Genomic DNA, 27,429 nt, shown 5'->3' on the forward strand with positions numbered 1-27,429 from the left:
TTCATACACACAAGTTAAATACGGCATGTAATCACCCTGAACAAACAAACACCCTGCTATATGCTGGAGTGTGGCAGACAGAGACAAACAGGCCGACAGACAGACAGACTGACAGACCGACAGAAACACACACACACAGAGACAGACAGACAGACAGACAGACAGACAGACAGACAGACAGACAGACAGACAGAAACACACACACACACACACACACACACACACACACACACACACACACACACACACACACACACACACACACACACACACACACACACACACACACACACACACACACACACACACACACAGACAGACAGACAGACAGACAGACAGACAGACAGACAGACAGACAGACAGACAGACAGACAGACAGACAGACAGACAGACAGACAGACAGACAGACAGACAGACAGACAGACAGACAGACAGACAGACAGACAGACAGACAGACAGACAGACAGACAGACAGACAGACAGACAGACAGACAGACAGACAGACGGCCCCTTACCTGCTTGAGCAGTGTGTTCTGCCACATGCGGAAGATGCTCTGAAAGCTTTTCTCTCTGGCGGAGAAGGAGGTGAAGACGAGCTGTGGGGTCAGAGGTCATCGCACTTTATTTATAGGTTCACTGTTTCTCTGATCAGCAAGGGATGGACTGGGTGACGCGCTGTCCATAGTTATGTTGTTAATCGCTGGTCCAGCCCATAAAGAAACTCATGTGTCTGCTGTGAATATATTATATTCAATAACATTAAATATACTAGATTGTAATAGACTTCATTTGATAAATTTAAATTACAGATAGATAATATAATAAGATGATTATATTTAGATAATAGCTACAATATAGTTTGATGAAATTATTATTATTATTATACTTAGGTAAGAGTTTGATTATGATTAAGGTGACCTTGGGTGTCTTGAAAGGCGCCTCTAAATTAAATGTATTATTATTATTATTATTATATTATAATATAAAAATTCATTTGATTATAGTTAGATGATAGTTAGATCGCGTGATTATCGTTTGATCATCGTTTGATTATAGTTAAGTGACCCAATAAGGGTTAAATGATAGTTTCATGATAGTCAAATGATAATTAGGTTAAGTGTCTGATGACATTAAGGGTATGATGATATTTAAATTAAGTTAAGGCTCACCTTTTCAGCTGCGGTGCAGACCTGGATGGCGTTGGGGATGAAGCGAGCTGTGTTTACTCTGGTCATGGATGTGAAGTCTTTGAGCAGCAACGTAATCTACACCCACATGAGGCCAAAGGGTCAAAGGTCAGACATCAGGGGAATAGATCCATATGCATTTACCATTCAAGCCCCAGGTACGGTTCAGCCCGTTAGGGGTAACCTGATTGTCAGTATTTAGTATAGTTGGTCATGTGTCAGGTCAAACATGTGGTCTCTCACGCATACCTAAAGTGTAGAATAATAAAACAAGGTCTAGGTGTCTTCATCCACCCAGACCGCACGGCTCAGGGAAAGGCACCATTAGGCCTTCGCACATTATTAAAGGCACCCAGTGCAACTTTATGTAAACATTCAATGAAAAATAAACATTCAATTTCTAGTCTTTTTTACAGGTAGTAAGTTTCAATAACTCCATACCATTACATATCGACATTCAAGGAGCAAAGATGAGACGTCGTTGTGTGGTGAGAACTAATAGAAAATCGTAAACAACAACAATCGCCGGTGGGGAGAAGCCATTTTTCCATTGACTGGAAGCCTGCTTTATTTATTGTAGGTTACAAAAAATAAAGAAAATGGCGGCATTGTTGTTGTTATCGATTTTGTATCAGTTCTCACCACACAACGACGTCTCATCTTTGCTGCTTAAATGTCGGTATGTAATGGTATGGAGTTATTGAAACTTACTACGTGTAAAAAAGACTAGAAATTGAATGTTTATTTTTAAGCCTCGAAAGTTGCACTGGGTGCCTTTAACATTTCCCCGTACAATTAGCCCATGCTGGTGAAGCCTGGGCCCATGGGACAGTGAGAACCAGTGTGGAGATGGAGACAAGGAAATAAAGACAGAGAGCGACAGAGATACAGAGAGAGGGAGAGAGGCTGTCTGTATGAACCTCCCTCTTCTAGTCTCACCTTTGTTCCCCTGAACACGTTGCTATGGAAACAGAGGTGGTGCTCCGTGAGATAGAGGCGGCCCATGAGCAGGATGTCCCATTGCAGGGCACAGGTGTAGTCTGGGGAGAGGGTCAGAGGGGGGAGAGGGTCAGAGGGGGGAGAGGGTCAGAGGGGGGAGTGGGGGAGGGCGCTCGACACGGGAGCTCTGAAAGGTTTTCTGGATATGTTTTTTTTTGTTTAGTAACAATTGCCAGTGGAGCTGTGTGTGTGTGTGTGTGTGTGTGTGTGTGTGTGTGTGTGTGTGTGTGTGTGTGTGTGTGTGTGTGTGTGTGTGTGTGTGTGTGTGTGTGTGTGTGTGTGTGTGTGTGTGTGTGTTTCCTATATACTATTACTACTACTACTACTACTACTACTACTACTACTACTCCTCCATTATCACCATGACAAACCATTGCCAGACCCTGAGCAACCAGCAGGAAGGGAGTGTGTTCCTCACAGACCAGCGGTCTGAGTTCCTTACCCACGATGAGTCTCTCTTTCTCGGCAGGCTCCTTGAACACTTTCTTGAACTCCTCACTCCTCTGCTTGTAGGTGGGGGGGGGGGCCTGGGGGGCGGCCAGGCACTGGCCCTGGTAATCAGAGTCCTGCACAACGGGGAGGACAGTACACACAGTATGATACAGTAGATAAGGTATGATACAGTACACACAGTATGATACAGTAGATAAGGTATGATACAGTAGATAAGGTATGATATGGTATGATACAGTACACACAGCATGATATATAAGGTATGATACCGTAGATAAGGTATGATACAGTAGATAAGGTATGATACAGTAGATAAGGTATGATACAGTATGATACAGTACACACGGTATGATACAGTACATACTGTATGATACTCTAGATACGGTATGATACAGTAGATATGGTATGATACAGTACAAATGGTATGATGAAGTAGATAAGGTATGATACAGTACATACGGTATGATGAGGTAGATAAATTATGATACAGTACATACTGTATGATACTCTAGATACGGTATGATACAGTACATACGGTATGATACAGTAGATATGTTATGATACTCTAGATACGGTATGATACAGTACATACGGTATGAATCATACCGTATGATACAGTAGGCCTACATACATTATGATACAGTACACACGGTATGATACAGTAGATACAGTATGATTCAGGATCACTCTGTCTGGGTGTGTTTGTGTCACACAGTAAGCCGTGGTGGACCACATGAAGACGTCATTAAGCGATGCATTCCCTTGGCTGTGATGAAACTATTGCAGAAATGTGGGAATGGCTACGTGCTCACAAAGGCCGTCAACAACCAGGTTGCCTGATAGCGAGCCTCGACGATATCTGTGTAATCTATGTATCTTGATTTAGGTCGAAGTCAACCGAGTTTGGTTTCAGTGAGCGTTAATGTACCTCTTCCTCCGAACTTGACCGGACCTCCCCGAAGGAGGTCGTCTCTTCCGCGACGTCACTGGACATGCCCGAAGAAGGCTCCATCTCGAACTGAACCTGTTGGCCACTTCGGAGGAAACCACGACTAGTTACGCTTTCATTAAAAGGGTTTCAAATATGAACACTAAATACCGGGCACTATTAAGGAATACCAAAAAGTTGTGCGATCTCATATGCATGGCGAACCCTTATTCACAAAGCTAACCCTTGAACTCTCACAATAAAGTTATGACCATGATGTCTGGTGGCTTGACTCCCTCCTCTCATTGGTAACCTTGCAACCATGGTGGTCAGTAAAGACAAACAGGGACAGGCTACTGTGTCGGCTCAGACATATTCAGCTTCCCCAACACCCCGATGATAACAGCAGGCCTGCCTTCACCTTACGGACGATGTCCACACTGTCAACCATCCTCGGTCCTACTTCACATCTCCAGTTTACACACCGACGTGTTTCTGCACATCTCCCCGTGTTTGCTTACCTGGATCAGACGAGACAAGCCGAGGTGTGTCCTCTAGTCCGACAGCAGTAACAAAGGACAAAAGTATCCGGTTCAGGCAAACCTTTTAGACGTTAAAGAATCATTCCATGAATGTGTAATGTTTAAAGCTGCGTTCACATGGCTACACGTGCGCCCTGCGGGACGCCGACTCCTCCAGCCTGGGGACACACCTGTGGTAGTCACTTCCTTGCCTTTTCGGTATTTGGGTAATACAAAAAAAACACAAAGGGCCCTGAAACTATGTCTTCATGTCCGTAAGACACATCCGATGTCTCCCATTGTTAAGAGCGGTCTCCCGGTCCCCGTATCAAAGCTGGGTTTCGGACTCTGATAAGATAACAATGATCGGCGGTTCAGCGATCTGCTTTAAGTACATCTTGAGCTCCTGGTGGGGATGCGGACAGGACGGACAGGATTCCGTACGGAGACTGACTGAGGGATATGCAGAGAGACCAGTTGAGCAGGTATGGCCGACACACAATAACGCCACACATTAGCAATCACATAGTCATGTGTTTCCCCAGTTTATTCTCTACGAGTCTCGTCACAAGGAGGCCAAGTATCGGAGAGTCCCATTCAAGGCCAACTCCTCCACTTCCATACTGCAAATACACAACACTGCACAGCTGGCGACACAACCAGGAAAACTGACAAATAAACAAGAACAACTGACAAATAAACAACAAGAACAACAGCAAAAGCATTCAAGTTGAAATGCTGGCAATAAATAGATTCAATTTATCTTAGATACATATTTTTTTAGTTTTCATTTTTTTTTTTACAGATGGACCATTAATCACATACACCATCAATAAAGTACCTATCACAGTAGGGCAGAAGACAACGAAAATCAATGTAAACAGAAACAGGATCATGTTGCAAAATGGATAATCAACTCTTTCTCCCTCACACACACACAAACACACACACACAAACACAAACTGGGAGCCCATGATTGCACGCAGGAACCCAGAGCCGGTCATCAGAGGCGGCAAATAAATGAATACAGTACATCTTCTCTTTTATTCCTCCACGCAAACACACACACAGGAACCAATCACAAAGGGGGGGTGGAATGGTGGCTTTGCGAAGGTTTTAGGGGGGAGGATTGAGTGGCATCTCTCAGGTCATGTACATGTACAGTACTCTAAAGGTCAAAGGTTAGGCCTACTCCTCCAGCGTGCGGAAGGAGTTCTGCATGTCCTCCAGCAGCTGGCCGTACTCCGCCTTGATCTTGGCCTCCCCGTCCTTCACGGGGTCCTGGAGACAGGGGCAGGTGCGGTGCAGGTAAATAAAATGCATTTATCAAGCGCCTTTATCAGCGCTTTACAATATTGCCTTTCATGCACACACCGACGGGGGAGTCAATCATGCAAGACGAGAGCCAGCTCGTCGGGAGCAGTTAGGCTGAGGTACCTTGCTCAACCCGCTCTACCTCCTGAGCTACTGCCGTTCTACAGGTGTAACACACACACACACGCACACACACCTTGAACTTCATGGCGCTGAGGCGGTACAGGATCTCTCCCATGTGCTCTCGGATCATGGCCCAGGTGATCCTGTTGTCGCTCTGGGCTGTGGTCTCCACGGCGTGGCGCGCCAGGTCGTAGAATGAGATGGTGTTGGACAGGATGCCCACCGTCTTATAGAAGGGGCAGAACCTGAGGACACGCACGTTAGGTCATGGTCAGTGGTCCAGCTCAGACTACGTAGCAACAGAGATCTTTCTTAGAGACTTTGCTGTTTCTTTCCTTTGATATGTGGACTAAATATGGGCATAAAAATGCATAACCTCAAATGGTTTCAGAGAACTCATCCCCTTTTACCCCTAAAAAAGCCAGACTCTTATGACAAGATATGACAAGACGCATGCTAAATAGTGTACGTCAGAACTCCTTCTATACCATCGCACATTTAGGAATAATGATCAACAGGGCTTGCTTACTAAAAAAAATGTGTGTCTTCCCTTATACATAGTTATTGCATAATTAGCATATATGTATAATGTATAATTTGCATAACCAAAGGTAAGAGCAGCTGATGAAATAACTAAAGGGCTAAGCAGAGTTTCTCCTAAAACAAAACGCTGCAGTGTTTCTTCCAAGCTCTCTGCCAATCACAGGCCTGCCTCGGGATTCCCGAGAACTTATTTTAACCACGTAAGCACAAGCATTGGAGATGGCGTTCTGGCTCATATAAGATAATCATCCTTTAATGTGTCAGTGCTGACACTTGGCAGGAAATGTCGTAGATTCTAGTAAAATTTCTGGGGGGCGGAACCCCTCCCAGTCGCAGGGGGTCTACCTGTCATATGGAGTGTAGCCGTTCTGCTGCAGGAAGTCGTCTTTGAGCAGCTTGGCCACCTCCAGGGTGATCTTATCCGTCTCGGCCAGGGACGCCTGGACAAACACATGAACCAAACTGATCAGAGGTAGGGCCCCCAATCCCAGGCCCCACTGCTGCAGAGCCATGGATGTACAGTTTCGCTCTCCTCACTACAAGGTGAAGAAGAACCATGACTGACCGCTACTGATGACACCGCTACTGAAGACACTGTTTTAAAGCATGACATCATTTAAAACACTGCTCAGAAACAGCAAGAGCCAGATTAGATCAGCGCAGGACGTCTGAGTCTGCCGTCCCTTTGGTCAGCGATGACAACGCTATCAGCACCAGCAGGTGTGCTCTGGGCAGGGGAAGCGGGTTTGACTTGGGCCGTATAACGGTACACGCTGTGGTGGGGATTTAAATAATGGTGGTGGATCGGCCTATTTCAATAGCAGTTTCTGTCGTTTGAAAGTAAAGATTTTTTTAAGTTGGAAAGACATTGGATATTCAACAGATGCTCTGAATTAAAGATCTGCCGCGAAGAGGAAAGAGGCAGTCAATAGTACGAGTCCTGACCGTCTAGTGGCGTTCATTTGAACAGACCGGGCCTCCGAGGCCCTGTTTACAAAAAGACGCTTGGCGGTCGAAACCGACAAAATATTTAATCAGATGTGCCTTTCGTTTAGACGACGACGACAGCGTTTTCGGGGCATAAAAAAGCAGAAACCACCCTCCAGAGTGGAAATCTTATAAACGCTCCACCGTTGGGTATCCGTCTAAAGGGTTAACAACGCAAAAGTGTTCTCTGATTTGCTCACGCTGGCTCTCGTCTCGTCGTGTACGTGTTTACGTCACATCCATGTTGTGCAGTACAGGCAAACAACAACAAACATGTCGGATTTCACACACATTTGCGTCACCGTATGCACTCCGAGTTTCCCCCAAAGACACTCGTCAAAACGCGGAATAAATAGTGAGAACGCAACGGCTCTTTCGCGTTTTCTGTCCAGATCGTGTCCAGATCGAGTGTCATCAATGAATATTAGACACGCAGACTCATGCTGATGACCTCTATCCCTGACTCAACTTTCTCATTGATGTATCAACCACCCCTTGTACCGCATGTACACGGCTGTACATGCGGTACATACCCACTGGCGCCATCTCTGGGGGGGCACAAGGTTTCTTGCACCCCCAAAGATAAGGTTGGGGGTGCATAAAACCCTCAATATTGAAACGAAGTGAACCGGCACGTTTTCGTTGTCTGACCCTTAAAATAAACCCAGCGCGATAGAACGCTCTGCTGCTCGATAGAACGCTGTGCTGCGCTGCGCTGACAGCTCCCTCCCGCCCCACAACAGTTTTATGGGCTTTAACCTACGATGAAGAATGGTAAAGTAAATATAATATTAAAATGGTTATTCGGGCAAACGCCTGTAACTTTTATGACTGTCTACGTGTGTTTCTTTTAATTGTCAAAACGCTGCTGATTATATGTTGCCTCTTCAGTGGTTCTTATTCTCAAGATAATATTGGCCTAGCCTAGACTGTTGCTGTTTGCGAGACTTTGGTGAGGTGATGTGAGCTTATCAGTGCACCGCAATAGAATGGAACAATTGTAATAAACGACGTTCATTCAATGTTTAATCTATTTGCTCGACAATGTTTAGATCTACAATGAATTAGGAATAGCCTACGGGTGTCTTGCGTTATCTTTGGTTCCCAAAAGAATGGCCTTGCAACGTAGGCCTATAGGCTATCGCTACGTCAAGCTCTATGAAAACGATGCTAAATAAGTTTTAAAGCAGCGACGCATGACCAGCCTAGTAGGCTAATGTTTAAGGCCAATATGCGTTTTAAATTTCTAAATTCATCTCATCTTCTCATCTTCGTCCGCTTATCCGGGGTCGGGTCGCGGGGGGAGCAGCTCAAGCAGGGGGATCCCGAGGCGTTCCCAGGCCAGTGTTGAGATATAATCTCTCCACCTAGTCCTGGGTCTTCCCCGAGGTCTCCTCCCCACTGGACGTGCCTGAAACACCTCCCAAGGAAGGCGCCCAGTGGGCATCCTTACCAGATGCCCGAACCACCTCAGCTGACTCCTTTCTAAGTAAAGGAGCAGCGGCTCTAATCCGAGTTCCTCACAGATGGCTGAGCTTCTCACCCTATCCCTAACTGTCCGTCCACACCAGAAGCGAATTGAGCGACCAAATCGCCGGAAGTCATTCACTTTCTATGGGCAAGAGCGACCAAAGCGACCAAAGCGACCAACGCTACCAGCGGCCAAAGTTGAGCGACCAGAGCGTCAAAAAGAAGTTGAAAACTTTTTAACTTTATGCAAATGACTATTATTCGCTTCAGCGGCCAAACACTGACAGCCAATCGGAATGTAGACGCTCTTCGCTTGCGTGGATCCCAGGGAACATCGGCAGGCACTTTGGTTCCTACCTACCTTTATTCACTCACTGAACAAAATGTCGGCTGAAGTATTAATCGCGGCTGTAACTGGGCACCCGGTGTTGTACGAACCCACCCTTTTTCAGTTCAGAGATCGAAACGCCATAGTGGTTTGGATATCAAGTGATGATAAGCGGGAGTATTTATAGGCTACATCTAGAACGTTCGTATTTAAGCGGGACTCATTTTAATTTGCTCTACATGCCACCAATCTAACCAACCAATCGCGTGTAGCATGCTTTAAACAAAACCAAAAAAGTTTTTGAAATCGTCACATAAACAAACTAATCGACAAGACGAGGGATAAATGACAAGGGATATATCTCTTGTCTTTTATCCCTCTATTCCCCACTATTCACGGAGCCTGAGGTGAATAATTGTTAATTAAATAGTCTAGATAGATAGCCTAGTCAAGTCTTTATTAATACCAAACGACACAAATCGTCGGGAATCCATTTAGGTGGTTCGGCCCACACAGGACAGTAGCCTACAAGACCACACAGAACAAGTCTGACTGGACATACACACAATACATCACATTAAAACTAGACACGCGTTGATAGATAGATAGACAGAAAGACCTAGATAGATAGATATGTTCCATTATTTGCCTTGCGGAGCCAACCAGTCCTGTGCACATATGCAAATTAGCCATGTGCGCTAATGTCTATTTGTTTTGAATGCGACGAATGAGTGCAGATCATGATTTGCAGATCCAGATCAGTGAAACATATTTCAACTACTACAGCACGCAGGGTTTTTTGTTCTCGGTTGTAATTAGCCTACATTTTAGGATTTTTTTTTATATTGGGGGGAATCACTGTCCTACTTGTTGTCGAAGCACTTTATCGAACAAGCAAAACCGTCTCGGCAATATGGCCAAGGTGTATGGGAGAGTTCACTATTTGATATGGCTGTCTGTAGGGCCTACTAAACGCATACGGCTCCTTTAAATGCGTCTGCATAATTGAATTGTACGTCATGAGCGACCAAAGCGAACAGAAAAATTCGCAGCGAAACTTTGTGAGCGACCAAAGGTCGCTCCTGGTGTGGACGTACAGTAAGGGAGACGCCAGCCACCCTTCTGAGAAAACTCATCTCGGCCGCTTGTACCCGCGATCTCGTCCTTTCGGTCATCACCCAACCCTCATGACCATAGGTGAGGATAGGAACGAAGATCGACCGGTAGATCGAGAGCTTTGCCTTGCGGCTCAGCTCTCTTTTCGTAACAACGGTGCGGTAAAGCGAACGCAATACCGCCCCCGCTGCTCCGATTCTCCGGCCAATCTCACGCTCCATAGTACCCTCACTCGCGAACAAGACCCCGAGGTACTTGAACTCCTTCACTTGGGCTAAGGACTCTTTCTAAATTTCTAAATGATGACTGAAATGTAATTAAGCTAGGCCTACTCCCATTTATGCGGGCATGTTTATGGAAAATAAGTGCGCGCTCCACCACAGCACTTGTGAAACGCATTCGTGAATTAATAGAATTGTTAAATCATACATCATCACAAGTTCACAACCAAATTTTGGAATAAATCAAATCAAATACAGATAAATAATTAATGAACTACTGTTCTGAACGTAAAATTCAGAAAGCAGGACTAAGTATTATAGCCTGTTTTTCGGTGGAACACATTTGAACGAAATATTTATGACCCCCCCAATGTTGACCTGAAGTTGGCGCCACTGTACATACCGCTGAGGGATGAAGGTGTGAATAAACAGCCCAGCGTGTGTGGGACCCTCCTCACTGCTCTAACCCCTCCCCCCCCCCCCCCTCCTCCTCACTGCTCTCACCCCTCCTTCTCCTTCTCCTCACTACTCTGACCCCTCCTCCTCCCGGCTCTGACCCCTCCTCCTCCCGGCTCTTCCAAGCCCCTCCTTCCCCCAGCTCCTCCCTCCCCCCAGGCTTACCTTCCCGACAAGCTGCACGATCTCGGCCAGGTCCTCCTCCTCCTGCAGGATCTCCTTGGCCTTGGTGCGCAGCGGCACGAACTCTGGGAAGTGCTTGTCGTAGTACTCGTCGAGCGCACGCGTGTACTTGCTGTAGCTGATCAGCCAGTTGACCGAGGGGAAGTGCTTCCTCTGGGCCAGCTTCTTGTCCAGACCCCAGAACACCTAAACACAGATACAAGTATATATATATCATACAACATAATACCAATAGGATAAACCAGATAGATTTAGCTAAAAATAAATCTATGTCTTGGTCACAGAAGGTCTCGTTACCTGTACGATTCCCAGTGTGGCTGAAGTCACGGGGTCTGAGAAGTCTCCACCAGGGGGCGACACACTGAGAGAGGACAGAGAATGTGTTTATTTTTCAACTGAATCCCAGAGTTACTGCTCAAACGCTGCCCTCCAGTGACCAAAGATATGTACTTACGCTCCGACAATACTGACGCTCCCCTCTCGCTCCGGGTTGCCCAGACACTTCACCCTGCCAGCACGCTCGTAGAAGGAGGCAAGCCGAGCGCCAAGATACGCAGGGTAGCCGCTGTCTGAGGATACACACAACCAGGAGAAGCTCTGATTAGCCCCGTTGGCAGCCTGTGAGGGCTGAGAGTAAACCTAGCCCCCTTCTTACAGAGTGTAGAATATAACTCTGGATCAAATGTTTACCATGACTATGATATCTCTACATCATGGTCCCGTTATGAAGCACACTAAAGGTACGGCCACACTGAACGCGTTAGAGGTGTTGAAAATTGGCAGATTTGCATAGGGAACCATTGGTTTAGGAGCGCAGATGCGTTACACACGCTAAAGCAGCGCGTTGGACGCTTTTTACGCACCTAAATAATGCCCCTAACGCACCAACGCGCCCAACGCACCAACGCGAGGAGTTAAAGAAATTGAACTTCTGACGCGCCAACACGTGACACTTAGCCGCGATAGCCAATCAGCGTTGAGCTTGGGACGCACAGAAGCAGAGAGAACATGGACGACCAAGTCATCGATTCAGTGTGTGCTGAAACGATGAGGAGGTGGTGGGGTAAGCGGGATAATGTAACGTCGCCGGTCATTATCGAAAATAAGCCCCTTCAGGGCGAAGCAAGACACCTTCGCTGGGCGGGCTCATCTAGCTGCGTAGGCGCGTTGAACCATTTTTGTGACACACAATGATCAAGTGTCAGGCTAGGCGCGTTACTCTCGGAATCTAACGCGCGTAACGCGTTCAGTGTGGCCGCACCATAACGCCTCGTGCCCACTGCCTCCGTCCGTTGACTGATCCCCATTGACTTCCATTGGGGACGGACGCGCAATGCATTGTGGGTCCGTTCGCTCCGTTGGAGACTTCAGCTCGGTCAAAAAGTTGAAACATTTTCAACTTTTTCGGCAGCGACGGATCCGTCATCCAATCAGATCGCGTATGCAAATGTGTGCAATGTCTCGGGCTCTGACGACCCCGGAAAGCTCCCGCATCCGTCAGCCAAGCCTTCCGACGTCCATTGACTGACGGTGCAGTGGGCATGAGGCGTAACACCACTTACTGGCCTCACTATTGACCTACTAAAGATTTTTTCGCTGCATTTCACAAAATCTGTTCATCACTAAAATCCCGATGCCTCATTAGGAAGTTGAGGCTTTCCTTATGAGTACTCAATTTTCAATTCTCTTGGATGACATCCACTCCTCCACTCAACACAAACACATGAAACCATCCCTGAAGTTTTAACCAAGGATTCACGTACCAGCAGGCATCTCGGCCAGTCGGCCTGAGATCTCCCTGAGCGCCTCAGCCCAGCGGGAGGTAGAGTCGGCCATCATGCTCACGTGGTAGCCCATGTCCCGGAAGTACTCGGAGAGGGTGATCCCTGAGAGAAAGCACTGGGTTAGAGTCACTGGTCACAGAGAGAGCTCTGGGTTAGAGTCACTGGTCACTGAGAGAGAGCTCTGGGTTAGAGTCACTGGTCACTGAGAGAGAGCACTGGGTTAGAGTCACTGGTCACAGAGAGAGAGCTCTGGGTTAGAGTCACTGGTCACAGAGAGAGAGCACTGGGTTAGAGTCACTGGTCACAGAGAGAGAGCTCTGGGTTAGAGTCACTGGTCACAGAGAGAGCTCTGGGTTAGAGTCACTGGTCACAGAGAGAGAGAGCACTAGGTTAGTCTCACTGGTCACTGAGGAACACTGGGTTAGTCTCACTGGTCACTGAGGAACACTGGGTTAGTCTCACTGGTCACTGAGGAACACTGGGTTAGTCTCACTGGTCACTGAGGAACACTGGGTTAGTCTCACTGGTCACTGAGGAACACTGGGTTAGTCTCACTGGTCACTGAGGAACACTGGGTTAGTCTCACTGGTCACTGAGGAACACTGGGTTAGTCTCACTGGTCACTGAGGAACACTGGGTTAGTCTCACTGGTCACTGAGGAACACTGGGTTAGTCTCACTGGTCACTGAGGAACACTGGGTTAGTCTCACTGGTCACTGAGGAACACTGGGTTAGTCTCACTGGTCACTGAGGAACACTGGGTTAGTCTCACTGGTCACTGAGGAACACTGGGTTAGTCTCACTGGTCACTGAGGAACACTGGGTTAGTCTCACTGGTCACTGAGGAACACTGGGTTAGTCTCACTGGTGAGAAGCCCTTGGTTGCTCAGGGAGTTTGAACTTTAAGAGGGAGTATTATCTTAATAAGTATGCAGCAATCGTGCCATAAACCATATCCAGTTCCCCTCATACCAATTCCATTGAATTCACTGGGTGGCCTATAAGCCGTGTGAGAGGGCTGTCATTGGCTACCTGTGTAAATGGAGGCTTCTCTGGCCGCCACAGGCATGTTGGAGGTGTTGGCCACCAACGCCGTTCTCTTCATGATGCTTTCTGTCTTCCCGTCCACCTCCATGGTAAGCTATTGGCCAGAAAAACGGTCGATCATCCACCAAATGCATTGAAGGAGAAGTGACGGATGGAATAGAAACGTTGGGACACGCACCTCTGGGAAGTCTCGCAGGACTTCCGACATCTCGTTCCCGCGCTCCCCGCAGCCCACGTAGATGATGACGTCACTGTTGGAGTATTTGGACAGGGACTGGGAGATGACGGTTTTACCACAGCCGAAGGCTCCGGGGATGGCGGTGGTTCCACCCTGCACGCACCTTCACAGCGCACAGCGCACACACAGACAGAGAGAGAGAGAGAGAGAGAAACATAATTAGCAACAATACTGCTACCACAACAAGTATATACAATATCTAATTGTTTTTAAATATCATAAACTACTTTGTTTTTCATGCTACAAGCCAAACATTAATAATGGCCTTGAGACATCCACTTTGTATCCATTCATCATCTCGGTGACGTCCCACAATAGAGGTACGGCGGACGTACGGGAAGAGGGCGTCCAGGACCCTCTGGCCCGTCAGTAGGGGGTGGTTGGCGGGCAGCTTCTCGGTGACGGGCCGGACCTGTCTCACAGGCCACACCTGCACCATGGTGAACTTCTCCTTCACGCCCTCAAATTCCAGCTCCATCACCACGTCCTGGACACACACACGACACGGCATGGAAGAGGTGGTCCTGCTACTGTGACCATCATCATCCTAAGACACGAGAGCTCAGAGCCCCAGGACTCCTTCAGTAGGAGTCCACGAGGCACCGCTAAACCAGGGGAAACATGGAGGCTCTGGGCGGGGACCGGACGTCAATATAAAAGATGCACACAATACAGAATGAAAGATAACGGAAGGGAATTGCCAACAATAAAATAAAACTGATATTTAAATAAATGCAAATAACAGCATAATGATTAAGAGACAGTAATTAGTGATTACTGAATGATTGAACTCACAGAGACGTCGTAGTTCCCAGGGGGGGCCACGTAGGTTACGGTGCCTCTGTTCCTGGGGGGCAGCATGATCTTGTGCTTGATGAGGGAGTTCTCATACACCACCCCATAGATGTCCCCGCCGGTGATGTGACTGCCTGCCTGAGAGGGTACAAGGAGACGACTGTAACTATAGAGCCACCCAAGAACCAAAGGCTCAATAACCCATGGGAAACTAGAGGAGAAGTAGCTCAAACAATAACGAGAAAGGGTATTCCCTGCAGAAAAAGCGGCAAGTGCTGTAGTGCAAAGTGAGGTTGAAAATATATATTAGTAAAGCCACATAGTTTAAGACAAAGAAATGTTGAATGGCTTAAATTAATTTAAAGGGATTTGAACAGTCAAAATGTAAACATGGAAACCATTTAATAAATGTAAAATGGTTGGAGACAAATAAAGTAAAAGTTAAACAAATAGCTAATGTGGTAAAGTTTGAAAAAAAAAAAACAATCAAAACAGTGATCAGTTAGACGTTGTGAGCGAGTTTGAACAGGTGAGTTTTGAGTTGTGACTTGAAGGTTGTAATGGTGTCTGACTGTTTTATGTGTGGGGGAAGGGAGTTCCAGAGCCTGGGTGCTGAACAGCTGAATGACCGGGCACCCATTGTAGTGAGTCGTGATGTGGGGATACATAGTAGTCCAGCAGAGGTTGAGCGGAGGGAGCGGGAGGGAGTGTATTCTTGGAGGAGGTCGCAGAGATAACTGGGGGCTAGGTTGTGGAGAGCTTTGTAGGTGAGGAGTAGGGTTTTGTATTGGATACGGTAGTGAACTGGGAGCCAGTGAAGTTGAATGAGGACAGGGGTGATGTGGTCAGATGATTTGGTGCGGGTGATGATCCGGGCGGCTGAGTTCTGAATGATCTGCAGTCTGTTGATGAGTTTGGTGGGGAGTCCGGTGAGGAGGGCGTTGCAGTAGTCTATGCGTGATGTGACAAATGAGTGAACTAGGATTTCAGTGCTGGATTGGGTCAGTGATGGGCGGAGTCTGGCGATGTTGCGGAGGTGGAAGAATGCAGTCCGGGTGATGTTGTGAATATGGGGTGCGAATGAGAGGGTGTTGTCCAGGATGACGCCGAGGCTCTTGACTTTGGAGGAGAAGGGTACTGGGAATCCATCGATAATTATGAGTGGAGCTAGGGTGTGTTGTGATTTAGTGTGGGTGGATTTGGATCCGATGAGCAGGGCCTCGGTCTTGTTTCCATTGAGTTTCAGGAAGTTCCTGCTCAACCAGCTCCGGATCTCTTCCAGGCACGTGATGAGGGAGGTGGGGGGGATGGCAGCGGTGGGTTTGGTGGAGATGTAGACCTGTGTGTCGTCAGCGTAGCAGTGAAAATGGACCCCATGGTGACGGAGGAGTGTGCCCAGCGGGAGGAGGTAAGTGGTGAAGAGGAGTGGACCCGAGACTGACCCCTGGGAGACACCCAGTGAGACACCTGAACACCCAAACTTGTGGTTGCTTAGTTGAACAAATTGTTGACGGCCGGTGAGGTAGGATGTAAACCAGGAGAGTGCAGCACCAGTGATCCCAATACCAGCTAGGCGGTCAAGGAGCAGAGGGTGGGAGATGGTGTCGAATGCTGCGCTGAGATCGAGGAGGATGAGAATGGTGAGTAATCCAGAGTCGGCTGCAAGGAGGAGGTCGTTGGTGATTTTGACTAGGGCTGTTTCAGTGCTGTGTTTTGGACGGAAGCCAGATTGGAACGGTTCATGGAGATTGTTAATGTCGAGGTGGGACTGTAGTTGTGCGGCAACCACCCTTTCAAGTGTTTTGGAGATGAAAGGGAGATTGGAGATGGGCCGGTAATGGTTAAGGTCAGTTGGGTCAGCACCAGGTTTTTTCAGGATGGGAGTGATGGCAGCCAGCTTGAGAGTGGGGGGTACAGTACCAGTAGTGAGGGAGGAGTTAATTATGTTGCTGATCATGGGGGAGATGGACGGAAGACATGCTTTGACAAGGGAGGTGGGAAGAGGATCGAGCTGACAGGTGGTGGTTTTGGTTTTGGTTTTGATGGGGGGGATGGGAGGGATAATCACCCTCTTTGTTTCTTTTTGTTTTTTTGACAATTAAATGTTTCATGTCTTTCTAGTTTGCATTAAAGATGAATGTTCAACTGTTCGAAATGTAAGCTAATAGGGCCTACCATTGCCTATTATTTCTTGATTAAAAAACAAAATAAAATACCATACCCCCCTCTGTTTCTTTGACAAATCGCACCTTGCGTGTGCGTGTGTGCTAGTTACTTGGAAAAGTAGTTATGGACCCTATTCCTTCACATCTAGTTCATCGAAATAAGATCACAAAAGGATGAGGCTTAGGGCTGCACAATATATCGAATTTTTATCGCGATGACGATATTGGCGTCCCACGATGACACGTAGTGTTCACGCGATATTTTCGCGATATATTTTTTTTATTTAAATTATTATTATTATTATTTTTTTTTAATTTAGATTTAAATTTTAAATTTTAAATAATGCGTCCGCAAAAAAAAGAAAACGAAAAAATAAACGAGCCCCGCTCATGAGGTAAACGCTCTACCTCCGCTGCAAAGCAAACCAAGCTCTCCCTGTACACCTGTCTGCGACTGCGTGGGTCCGGCGCGAAGGTGAAAACAGGGGGGGGGGGGGGGGGGGGGGGCGTGGCCTGGCAGCATTTGCCGCTGAGCACAGTGTGTGGCTCCTACCACAAGGGGGTGGTAGAAATTCGAAAGATTTTTTTTTCAATGAATAATCGTGGTAAATAATCGTGATATCAATATTGATCAAAATAATCGTGATAATCATTTTGGCAATAATCGTGCAGCCCTACCGTTGGACTCCTTTGAGTCGCAGCTTTCATATGGCACATATTTTGTCACGTGAAAAATATTGTTTAAGCATTGATGTCAGCATATAGCTTCTACCGGGAGTATACCCGGATATGTACCTAGCCTCTAGCCATATAAACGGTGGTCCCCACAGACCTCGCCAGATATAAAACACGTATTCACACGTCAGTCAATCAGTTACCCGCAGGCTCTTGCTGGGCGTGAACTCCCACTTGGAGTCCCGGTTCAGGGCTCCGATGTTGACTCCGCGGGGGATGTAGATGCTCTGGGTGATGTCGTTGATGTCCTTCAGGGGCCGCTGGATGCCGTCAAAGATGGAGCCCATAATCCCGGGGCCCAGTTCGACAGAGAGAGGCTTCCCTGTGCGCAGGACGGGGTCCCCAACCGACACGCCGGCTTACAGCCGGTTAAGGCAACAACAAAATGACGACCCATAGCAAATCTCTTTGTCATGTGAGAGATTAAATGCTAACGATATCCAAGCTACTTGAGTCAAATTGTTATTATGATTTAAAGTAACTAGTTTTTGTTGGCCCGTGGGATTATTGGATTGAATAGATTTGACTCAGACTATTTTTAACACTACACTAGAACCTTCTACTAGTGAAAACAATAAACAATGTTTCACTCCCAGCCAATAGGTTCAGGGTTCAAACCCCAAAGTCTGCAGGCAAACAAGATACCCTACCAATACTTGCCCATTAACAATGGGCAGGTAGTGTATATGTACCTGCTGTACATATAAGATGCACAGCAGAAATCACTGCAAGTCACATTGCATAAAAACTTCTACTGAAAGTGAATCAAAGATGGAGAATAAAGAAACGAGGAGCAGCTGAGAAGCAGCAGAGGGGCGCGGTGTGAGAGGATACAGGTCTCCTCGTAGACCTGGATGGTGGCCATGTCCCCCTCCAGCCTGATGATCTCTCCCACCAGCTCGCTGTGGCCAACGCGCACCAGCTCGTACATGGCCGCCCCCGCCATGGCAGTGGCCGTCACCACTGGGGGCAGAGAACCAGGACATAAGTTAATCCAGAGAAACATACCTGGCTAAGGCAGCGAAAGCAGATCTGGATTCATAACACTGTTGTAAAATTACTGTTTTCATGTCATTCAAAAGTAAATGTGTAACGTGTGGATTGCAGCAGGAATTTCTGATTTGGTCCGAAGGAATCTTTTGGGGTAACTTAATATGGGGGCGTTTCACGTTTGCTCATTCACGTTATCGAGCAATCACGCACAAAATACATTTCAAAGTGGACCGACCCACTTCCTGATCTTCCCGATCTCCAGTCCCTGCTGCAGAGCGAATTCAAATCGCTGGCAAAACGGGCTGATTCTCCTTTGTAGGCGCGTTGAGAGGAAGCGCGGGCGAATCCGCCCGCGCGTGTGTGTGTCAGTGCGTGTGCAGTGTATCAGTGATTTGTGGGTTTATCCAATAAGTGGTAGTGTACCCACGCACTATTGGCATGTATGCGCGCTTGTTTCTGTGTGCGTGTGTGAAAGAGAATGACAGGGAGAAAGAGTGCTATGCAGAGATGAATGAACGGAACGATATTTATATTTCAAAATCACGTAAAAAAACAACAAAAAAAAACAAATCGATTCTGTGGCGCTGTGCCACACATTGGTCTATGTATGGGAAACACTGCCAGTGCAATTATGGGTGTGTGTGTGTGTGTGAGTGTTCATACCAGGGCCGGAGACTCCATGGACGTATCCAAACTCGCTCTCCCTCTCCTCATCCCGAATCTTCGCCAGCTTGGACATGTCCATCTTTGCAGGCTAGGACAGACTGAACTGAAAAACAGACAGATTCATTAATATTGCAGCATGTCAAAGACTAAAAATCGATCTCTGCAGTTTCACACAAATTAAATATATTCTTATTTGACTGTTGAATGATTAATCTGTGATCTCAATTGGATTGTAGCCAATCAGAGATGAGGGGAGCAGCAGCCACATCACTACGTCTCATCCTCAGCATGACGCAGCATCACCCAGACATCAGAGGGGGACCCCAGACCAGCATCATCACCAGTGTGTGTACCTACTGATATACCCTCCCTCTTTTACGCATACACACATCCATCACGTAATCAAAGAGTCAACACGTCTAAAGAGGCTGCTTACACTGGACAGAGAAAGACAGCTCCTGCTGCGTCGACAAGTAACCCAAACACGACCTGTCACTCAGCCTAACAGAATTACCTGCTGCAAGCAGGTCGCAGCTAGCTACATAAAGCTACTACATCAATAATTATTGACTATATAAATATTTCCTCTCCTCACACTTTATTTGGTCACTCATTGCGCCATTTATTCGTTCCAGTAGTTCACTGGTGTATCATTACAGAGTACATATCTCCCCTCTCTCTCTCACACACACTAAGAGATCTGATGCCCTCTTCTCGTCCTTCTAGCTGATGCGCAGATCTTCCTCTTGGCGCTCGGCTGCGTGCCCATCAATACAGGAATAAACCAGCGCCATCTGGCGGAATCTATTGAAACTGCACGAAACGGCCCCTGAAAGCAGCTTGCCATGTATTTGGAAGAGTATTCTGAAGTCCATCCGAAATTCGTCCTGGCTACAGCCTCCAAGTTACTCAAAATGTCCTGGATTCTCCGAACTTAACATATTCAAGAAGAGAATGGTTTAGTCACGTGTGTATAGGATTTATATAAAGCACACAGGGTCTAATCATCACCAGCCGACATAAGACCTATAACAAATTACTGATATCTACCACTAGATCATAGAATTCTATCAGCGAGCAAAAATATAATCTATATTTATGTAAACGATGACTATACTCTGTATTGGTAGAGATTGTGTAAAAATGTATATGAATAGGCCTAGTATTAGAATCTATATCTATTCACATGTATATGGCTAAGAGGCGACAGCCGCATCATATGATCTTGGCACATGACTGCTGGATGGATGTCGGGCTGTTTGAGGAAGTGGAAAAGGAGTGTGCCTTAAAACCGGGAAGTCCAAAATGTAAGAATGGAATTCACCTAAATATAAGATACAGAAAAAGCGGGGACATAGATAGCAAGTTAGAAACAACTATCCTGCAGGGGAGTTTTATATTCTACATATTTATTCAAATATTGTAGGCCTATTAGTAAAACACATCCTGAATGAATGTCAGTGTGCTTTTCATTTTTCAGTAGCTGGGCCAGAGGGCATTGGGGTCTGTGCGGTTGGGCCTACATAAACCCACAGTAAGAGCCTGCTTGTCTTCAACATTTTAGACATTGTTGCATGCAAGTGCGATGGCATACGACCCTGCAACGTCACACAGCAACTCCACCTGACTAGGATGGCTGGGTGTACAACGCAGCATTATTTATATATATATATATATATATATATATATATATATATATATATATATATATATATATATATATATATATATATATATACGCACACGCACACGCACACACACACACACACACACACACACACACACACACACACACACACACACACAATAATGACTCCACTCAAATATAATGCAACACTGTTGCGTACAATGATTGACCCGCTAACGTTACGTACTGTACTGATGGTGAACGAGATGTATAAATGTATAACCTCAAATGACGCGTTAAACCGTCCGCCGCAGATATGGACGTCGAGCCCGGAGTTCATACCGTGCAATTCTGGCTTAATATATCTCACTGTTTGATTCAGATTCAAGGTATGGTTTGCCTTAAAAATGTCCAGCAGAAAATGACACTGACAACATAGGTCTTGGCCTTGCAGTAAATCGTTGGCTCCACCGTTTTGGTGCATTAAGATGTCTTAAGCCATGATCAACTCTACATGTTAAGATAATTTAATGTAACCTCGGAATTATATACCAAGCAAATACACCAAAATACATCTCACCTTATGAAATGACTCGGGGATCCGTTCTTGCCTCGACAGAACTGAGCGGGTTGCGATGCGTGACAGCAGGCGGTGGTCAGCTGACTGCACCCCCGCTGCTGGATCTGTTTTACTGGCGTGACGCTACGGCCGGCGCCATATTGGATCTACGTTTTACGTCACAGTATGATGACGTTGATTCCGTAATGAATCCGCTCAGTCGTAACGAGTATCGATAAAACAATCTACTTTACCTGTCTCCACTTTTTATGGAGATTGGTGCACATATTTTTACTTTAAACGTATTCTGCTAAAAACCCTGGATGTGTTATGATGAACATCTTTGTGGTTCTGGTTAACAGTGGAGGTGAAATGCAAACCCCCTGACAGTTATTGAGGACCAGAAGGTCCCCAGTCGCCCCCAGACTGGTCACGTTTATTATTTATTATATTGAAGAAAATGTACACTGACGTTGAAAACTTGCTTCTAAATGTGTATGTAAAAAAGTGTAATCGTTATCCATTTATTTTTCTCTCAGGATTCAGATCTATTTTACAGATAGCTTTATATATGAACCTACAGCTTCACTCCTATAAAACGTAGGCTACTTAAAGCATTTAAATAAATATAGTTGATCTAATATTATGGCTACGCATGCGCACGTGGGGTCAGGGTTGACAGGAGTGCGGCGGCTACCGGCTAAGCTAACTGAAGAACCGCAACTAGCTACATGTGGAGGGTGAAACGGGAGTTATCCCTGACCCCCACTCTTTAAAAAAAAAACTATTTTTGGCCAAAAAATAAAACTTAAAACTCCAATCCCATCCAAATTAAGGGTTCACGTTGGTTCACAATGAAGGGGTGAGTACACAACATGGCTAGAGATAGGATGAGCGCTGAAGTAAAGTTTTTTGATGTCTTTTTTTAACATGAGGAGGCGGGGAGGGGACAACGATAGCCGTGTAGCTAAGCTAGCTGGTCCAGTCGGCGGACCTCAGCACGGTTGCTTCAGCGGGGTTCGGCGACCTGTTGTCGGGTCTAGCACTGTGGTTTACCAGCGTATGGATGTTTGCTGTGAACTGGTGAAATGGTTTGCTCCCGTATAGCCGAGTCAGCCCTTCTGGCCACCTAACAGCTAACGCTACACGGGGCAGGAGCTAACACGCTATTTCTCCCGTCAATTGAAATCAGCTTAACTCATTAAGTTCATGTTCCTGTGTATAGACTCGCCAGCCGAGGGTTGATCCTGTCATGAAGTGGCAGTTATTGTACCACTCGGTTGTTGAGCAGCACGTTTATCCTCGGTTTTCTAGCTAACGTTGACTAGCTTTAGTGTCATGGGTCGCTTATTGAAATCGGAGCTCTATAAAGGGTGGGCTGCTTTACAGCGACCACTGCTATTTGCAGAAATGACATACCAGTGTGTACATGGTTCTGTAGTCACGGCGTGTTTTTTATTTATTTATTTTTATTTTATGAAAGTATTGCACCAAATCTGACCCATGCGATTGGAATGTAATGATAATTTCAGTAATGCAGTACTGATGGTTTCAGTACTGCAGTACTGCTGTTGGAATTTTAAGGTAATACACAGGGTGAAAGGACTGTCTATGTTACACGTCTTGCTTATTGACCTTTTCAGGGCAGCAACGCATCTATGACTAATCAATGATACCATTTTGTCGTCAAATATTACTTTACGGCAAAATGTCAAAGACACCATTCCTCCTGTAAATGCTTTTTGTACCCGAATTTAAAAACGTATCAGGAATTCGACTCGTTAATGTTTAGAAAACATTCCTGCATCTGTGATTGATGAATTAATAGTGTAAATTACAACTTAAATCAAAGACTACTGCTTTCTGGTATTAAGTTGATGTACAACGAGTCTTTTTGCCTGTTTTATGAAATGTATATTTCCAGCAGTCTAACCGTTTTGATCTTGTTCCAGTAGCCGAATTGAGCTCGGGGACGTGACGCCCCACAACATCAAGCAGCTAAAACGCCTCAACCAGGTCATCTTCCCTGTCAGCTACAACGACAAGTTTTACAAAGATGTTTTGGAAGTGGGAGAGCTTGCCAAGCTAGGTGAGAACCCCTTGCCAAAAATAATCTCATTCTTAAAGTCAGACAATACCTAATTTTCAGCACCACAGACTACATGCAAATTAACCCTATCTGACTACAAGTCCTCTTAAAGGAGACATATCATTCCACCAGGTGTGAGTGTGATTAGCCTTACTAGGCGTTTCGAAAATCTGCCCCATATGACATCACTAGTGGGCGTGTCCACCTAGATCTGTGCTGGATAGATGAGCAACGTTTACTTCAGTCCACTGTGTAGGCTGGTAGACTGATCTATCCAGCATAGAGCTAGGTGGACACGCCCACTAGTGATGTCATATAGGGCAAATTTTCAAAATGGCTTTTAAGGCTAATCACACTCACACCTGGTGGTATAATATGTCTCCTTTGATTAATAGATTCCAGTAGATGTGTGTTGCATGCTTGAATTGTATTCATTGCCTGCATCTCATGCTCCAATAACATCTCCCTCCAGACTTATGTAGGACGCTACCTCATTATTTATTACATGTAATCACTTCTCCGTCCTACACGTCTATCCTCCCCCCAATTTAGTAGTTGTCATGAATACCGTTCCATCCTGTTTGTGACAAAGTGGAACCTCTTGGTTTTATCTTGCAGCGTACTTCAATGACATTGCAGTGGGGGCTGTATGCTGCCGAGTGGACCATTCGCAGAACCAGAAGAGACTGTACATCATGACACTCGGCTGTCTAGCACCTTACCGTAGACTAGGAATCGGTACAGAGACTACAGTTCCACTCATGAACATGCATTGTACAGGGGTTACTGTTTGTTTCACAAGTTTGACCTCTGAATCTCCGTAGGTACAAAGATGCTGAACCATGTGCTTAACATCTGTGAGAAGGACGGTACCTTTGACAACATATACCTGTGAGTATCTCAATTTGGAGAAGAATTTGTGTTGTTTTTTCATCCAGTCATTTCTCTAGCTAAATATACAATACTCAATGTTATATAATACTATACAGGGGTTGACACTAACGGTTGCCCGCTTGCCCGGGGCAACTAAAAGTAATATTTGGGCAAGTTGAGATTGATTTCTGGTTGACCCAACGGGCAAGTGGATTTTGGGTTAATATAAAGGCTATTTATTCAAGTGTTTTTAAAAACTGCAGAGCAACCTTGTGTTCCGCAAAATCATACAAAATAGATGTATTTGCAATTGATCAGCGTGCTGTCTTCTCTTCTCTCGGACAGCGAGTTAACAGACACGCATCGCTTCAGGGCGAATATAGCCCCGCCTTCTGTCACTCACTCGCAGTGCGGTCTCTGGCAGTGATTCAACGGTGTTAGCCTACACAGCTAGCATCTCAAGTGCAGCGCCTCCGCGACCGGTTTAGGTAGAGAAGGAAAATAGAGTAGTGATGGAGGAGTCCGGTTTGGAAGTACTTTGGATTGAGGCAAATTATGCAAGAACACGGTTTTGGGTTTCATAACTATGCACAGCACTAGCGATCTTTTTTTACGAAATTGGACCTGCACAAACTATATATCAGATGAAAACTGAGCCTCCACTTATTCCGACAAACGATATCATTCTGTGACTAAAACTCGCAAATAACAACTTAAGAAGAAAAGCCCCCTTTCTTTTTACAACCAAAAATGAAGTTTTACCTTTGATCTTTGTCTACAGTTGACACTTAAAAGTTGATTCTGATCGCATAAAACCACCTTAAACAGATAATCCAGTGTCTCAGCCAAATTTTGCAACTTTACATGGTGTTTGCAAACTTTGCACTCTTCACTCTCCACTTTCTTAGGAAAAGGGTAAGTTGCCTTCAATCAGAACACATGTTCTTCAGCGCAATCTAGTTCCCATACCTGTATTTGCGAGTGTTTGGCTTGGTGTCATTCGATTATATTTGCCCTGAACTTTAAATAGAGGTGTCAAGTGTCAAAATTGTAAGATGTCTACCTTTTATTTGTGTCTCAAAGTAAGACAGCGCTACCAACTGATAATGACAAACTGATAATTATTTCCGGTGGAAATGTTGTCTTCCACTTATGCGGTGTTCCATGGCTTTATTCACTTTAACCAAGTATTATCTACATTGAATATTTCACTTGCAAAACAATCTTTCTTTTGGCACCAAGATGACATTATCGCCCTTACAGTTGTGGAGATATACTATATTTACTTTGGGTACGTTCTTTTCTGAAAAAAACTTTTCCCCTGATATCGAGAATAGTATAGAATATCGATATTTTTCCAGGTATACTATCGAAGTTAGAAAATCCAGTATCGTGAATGACAACACTACTAGAAACGCGATTGTGATTTTTCAGTGTGTGGAAGCTAACATTTTATAATACTTTATTTCTCCCTTTCCAATAGTCATGTGCAGATCAGCAACGAGTCGGCCATTGACTTTTACCAAAAGTTCGGCTTTGAGATCATCGAAACGAAAAAGAATTACTACAAGAGGATAGAGCCGGCTGATGCCCACGTGCTGCAGAAGAGCCTGCGCAGCCCCAGCGCTGCCCCCAGCGGAGAGCTCCAGAAGGCTGAGTGACGCCGCAGCACGGTGCCCACCTCCACAGGAAAAAAAAAACTGCGACGGATGCCCCAGGTCGACGCAATCAACACTTTCTTTAAAAGGACGTTTAAAAGAGGAAACATCAACAAAGTACAGAAAATTGCTGCTTTTATTTCGCAATGGGCCCCCCTTAATTTAGCGTTCTAGCACGTCCTTCCCCTTCTCCCCCTTTTTATTATAGATATCAAGCTGACTCGATACTCGGTCTTTACAGAAAATTGCCAATATCAAACCGTTTTAGATTCGGAAGGGACAAGAGGTTGGTTAAACATACTGTTTTTGAGTTTTTTTTATGCGGTTTAGATGAAGATCTATCAAACAGTTTGGACAAAGAGAAACATGACTTGATTTGAATGTTGGGAGTCTTTTGAAAGACCATCGCTGACAGACGAACTCCTGGGCGGTTACCATGGAGACCTACTTCCATATTGTTGATACAACAGAGGAACATTCAGAGTCCATCACCAAGCCATCGGGAGTATGCTGGGATCCTTTATTTCGAGCAGTCTGTTGGGTGTGTCTGATCCTCAAGTCAGAATAACCCCGTATGGGGAATGTGGTAACAGAAAGGTTTCAAGTTGGTGGGAAGATTTGTTCACCTCATTTACTTTCAGAGGAAAAAAAATAGGGGTTTTGGTTTAAGCTAAGTCTAGGGTTTTTTTTTTTTGACATTGAGGTGATTAATGGCTCAGAGGTTCTCCTGGGTTTGCAACTAAGTCCAATAACATGAATTGAAATGGTCATTTTAAATAAAAATGCACGATTTTTCAGATGACATACACTATTTTTGTCCATTGATTTAAAATGCCAATGTACAGATAGTTTGTATCTTAATGGGCATCATTTTCAATGGTGGTGATTTGATTTTGAGCATCAGGTAGGACATTCTCGAGAGGTTGTGTTTTCTTTAAAGAATGGGTATCTTTTTCATTTGGCATTTTATTTGGTCATCTATTAAAAATACAGTATTACTGAAATTATTTACCGAGTGACAGTGCCTCAGTTTCTGTCTATGCATATTACATTTCTGAAACTTTAAAGCTAAACTGATGTTTGGGAGCGTGTGGACCCATGGCCTTACGAGCAAGATACTGCCCAGGGGGAGCTCTGACCCGTGCATGCCTGAGGTGTTCTCCTCCGCTGTAGTAAAGCATGGTTTTTTTTGAAGAATTTTATCTTTTCTGGAGTTCTATATTGTAAGACTTTTTAACCTCTAAATAAAGGAACTACTATTTGCAATCGCTCATACAGTTTTTCCTCAATCATTGCTATTATGCAGATGATTGTGGCTTTAACTATATATATTTTTTTAGTAAAGAAAAATAAGTAAGGTTGAAGTCTACA

At 45.4% G+C, this 27,429-nt stretch overlaps 3 protein-coding genes across 4 annotated transcripts in view; 1 reads left to right on the plus strand and 2 right to left on the minus strand.

Moving 5' to 3' along the window:
• gramd1c (GRAM domain containing 1c) overlaps positions 1-4,461 on the minus strand; it is a 14,940-nt gene extending 10,479 nt beyond the window's left edge. Inside the window, exons 1-6 of the mRNA XM_060044971.1 lie at positions 4,089-4,461; positions 3,568-3,673; positions 2,629-2,752; positions 2,127-2,227; positions 1,170-1,265; positions 516-596 (exon numbers count right to left, since the gene is read on the minus strand). Coding sequence (XP_059900954.1) covers positions 516-596; positions 1,170-1,265; positions 2,127-2,227; positions 2,629-2,752; positions 3,568-3,651 — 486 coding nt within the window. The 5' untranslated portion in view covers positions 3,652-3,673; positions 4,089-4,461. The remainder of the gene's footprint in view (positions 1-515; positions 597-1,169; positions 1,266-2,126; positions 2,228-2,628; positions 2,753-3,567; positions 3,674-4,088) is intronic.
• A 156-nt stretch (positions 4,462-4,617) lies between these two features.
• atp6v1ab (ATPase H+ transporting V1 subunit Ab) lies at positions 4,618-21,616 on the minus strand. Its single transcript, XM_060044973.1, has 15 exons — positions 21,460-21,616; positions 19,250-19,355; positions 18,428-18,556; positions 17,737-17,951; positions 14,694-14,831; positions 14,234-14,385; positions 13,839-14,001; positions 13,646-13,754; positions 12,593-12,715; positions 11,284-11,398; positions 11,127-11,190; positions 10,812-11,015; positions 6,414-6,508; positions 5,599-5,770; positions 4,618-5,369 (listed from the first exon to the last, which is right to left on the minus strand). The coding sequence occupies exons 2-15, from the start codon at positions 19,329-19,331 to the stop codon at positions 5,277-5,279; spliced, it is 1,854 nt and encodes a 617-aa protein (XP_059900956.1). The 5' UTR covers positions 19,332-19,355; positions 21,460-21,616; the 3' UTR covers positions 4,618-5,276.
• Positions 21,617-21,828: 212 nt separating this feature from the next.
• naa50 (N-alpha-acetyltransferase 50, NatE catalytic subunit) lies at positions 21,829-27,324 on the plus strand. Of its 2 annotated transcripts, none has more exons than XM_060044982.1 (5): positions 21,829-22,300; positions 23,391-23,527; positions 24,146-24,265; positions 24,352-24,418; positions 25,884-27,324. In XM_060044982.1, the coding sequence occupies exons 1-5, from the start codon at positions 22,293-22,295 to the stop codon at positions 26,059-26,061; spliced, it is 510 nt and encodes a 169-aa protein (XP_059900965.1). In that variant the 5' UTR covers positions 21,829-22,292; the 3' UTR covers positions 26,062-27,324. The 2 variants fall into 2 exon arrangements, with proteins under 2 accessions (XP_059900965.1, XP_059900966.1); XM_060044983.1 differs by having other exon boundaries at positions 22,120-22,300; positions 23,394-23,527.
• Positions 27,325-27,429: the final 105 nt, after the last annotated feature.

Source organism: Gadus macrocephalus, chromosome 23 (genome assembly GCF_031168955.1).
Source record: "Gadus macrocephalus chromosome 23, ASM3116895v1".
Taxonomy (NCBI): domain Eukaryota; kingdom Metazoa; phylum Chordata; class Actinopteri; order Gadiformes; family Gadidae; genus Gadus; species Gadus macrocephalus.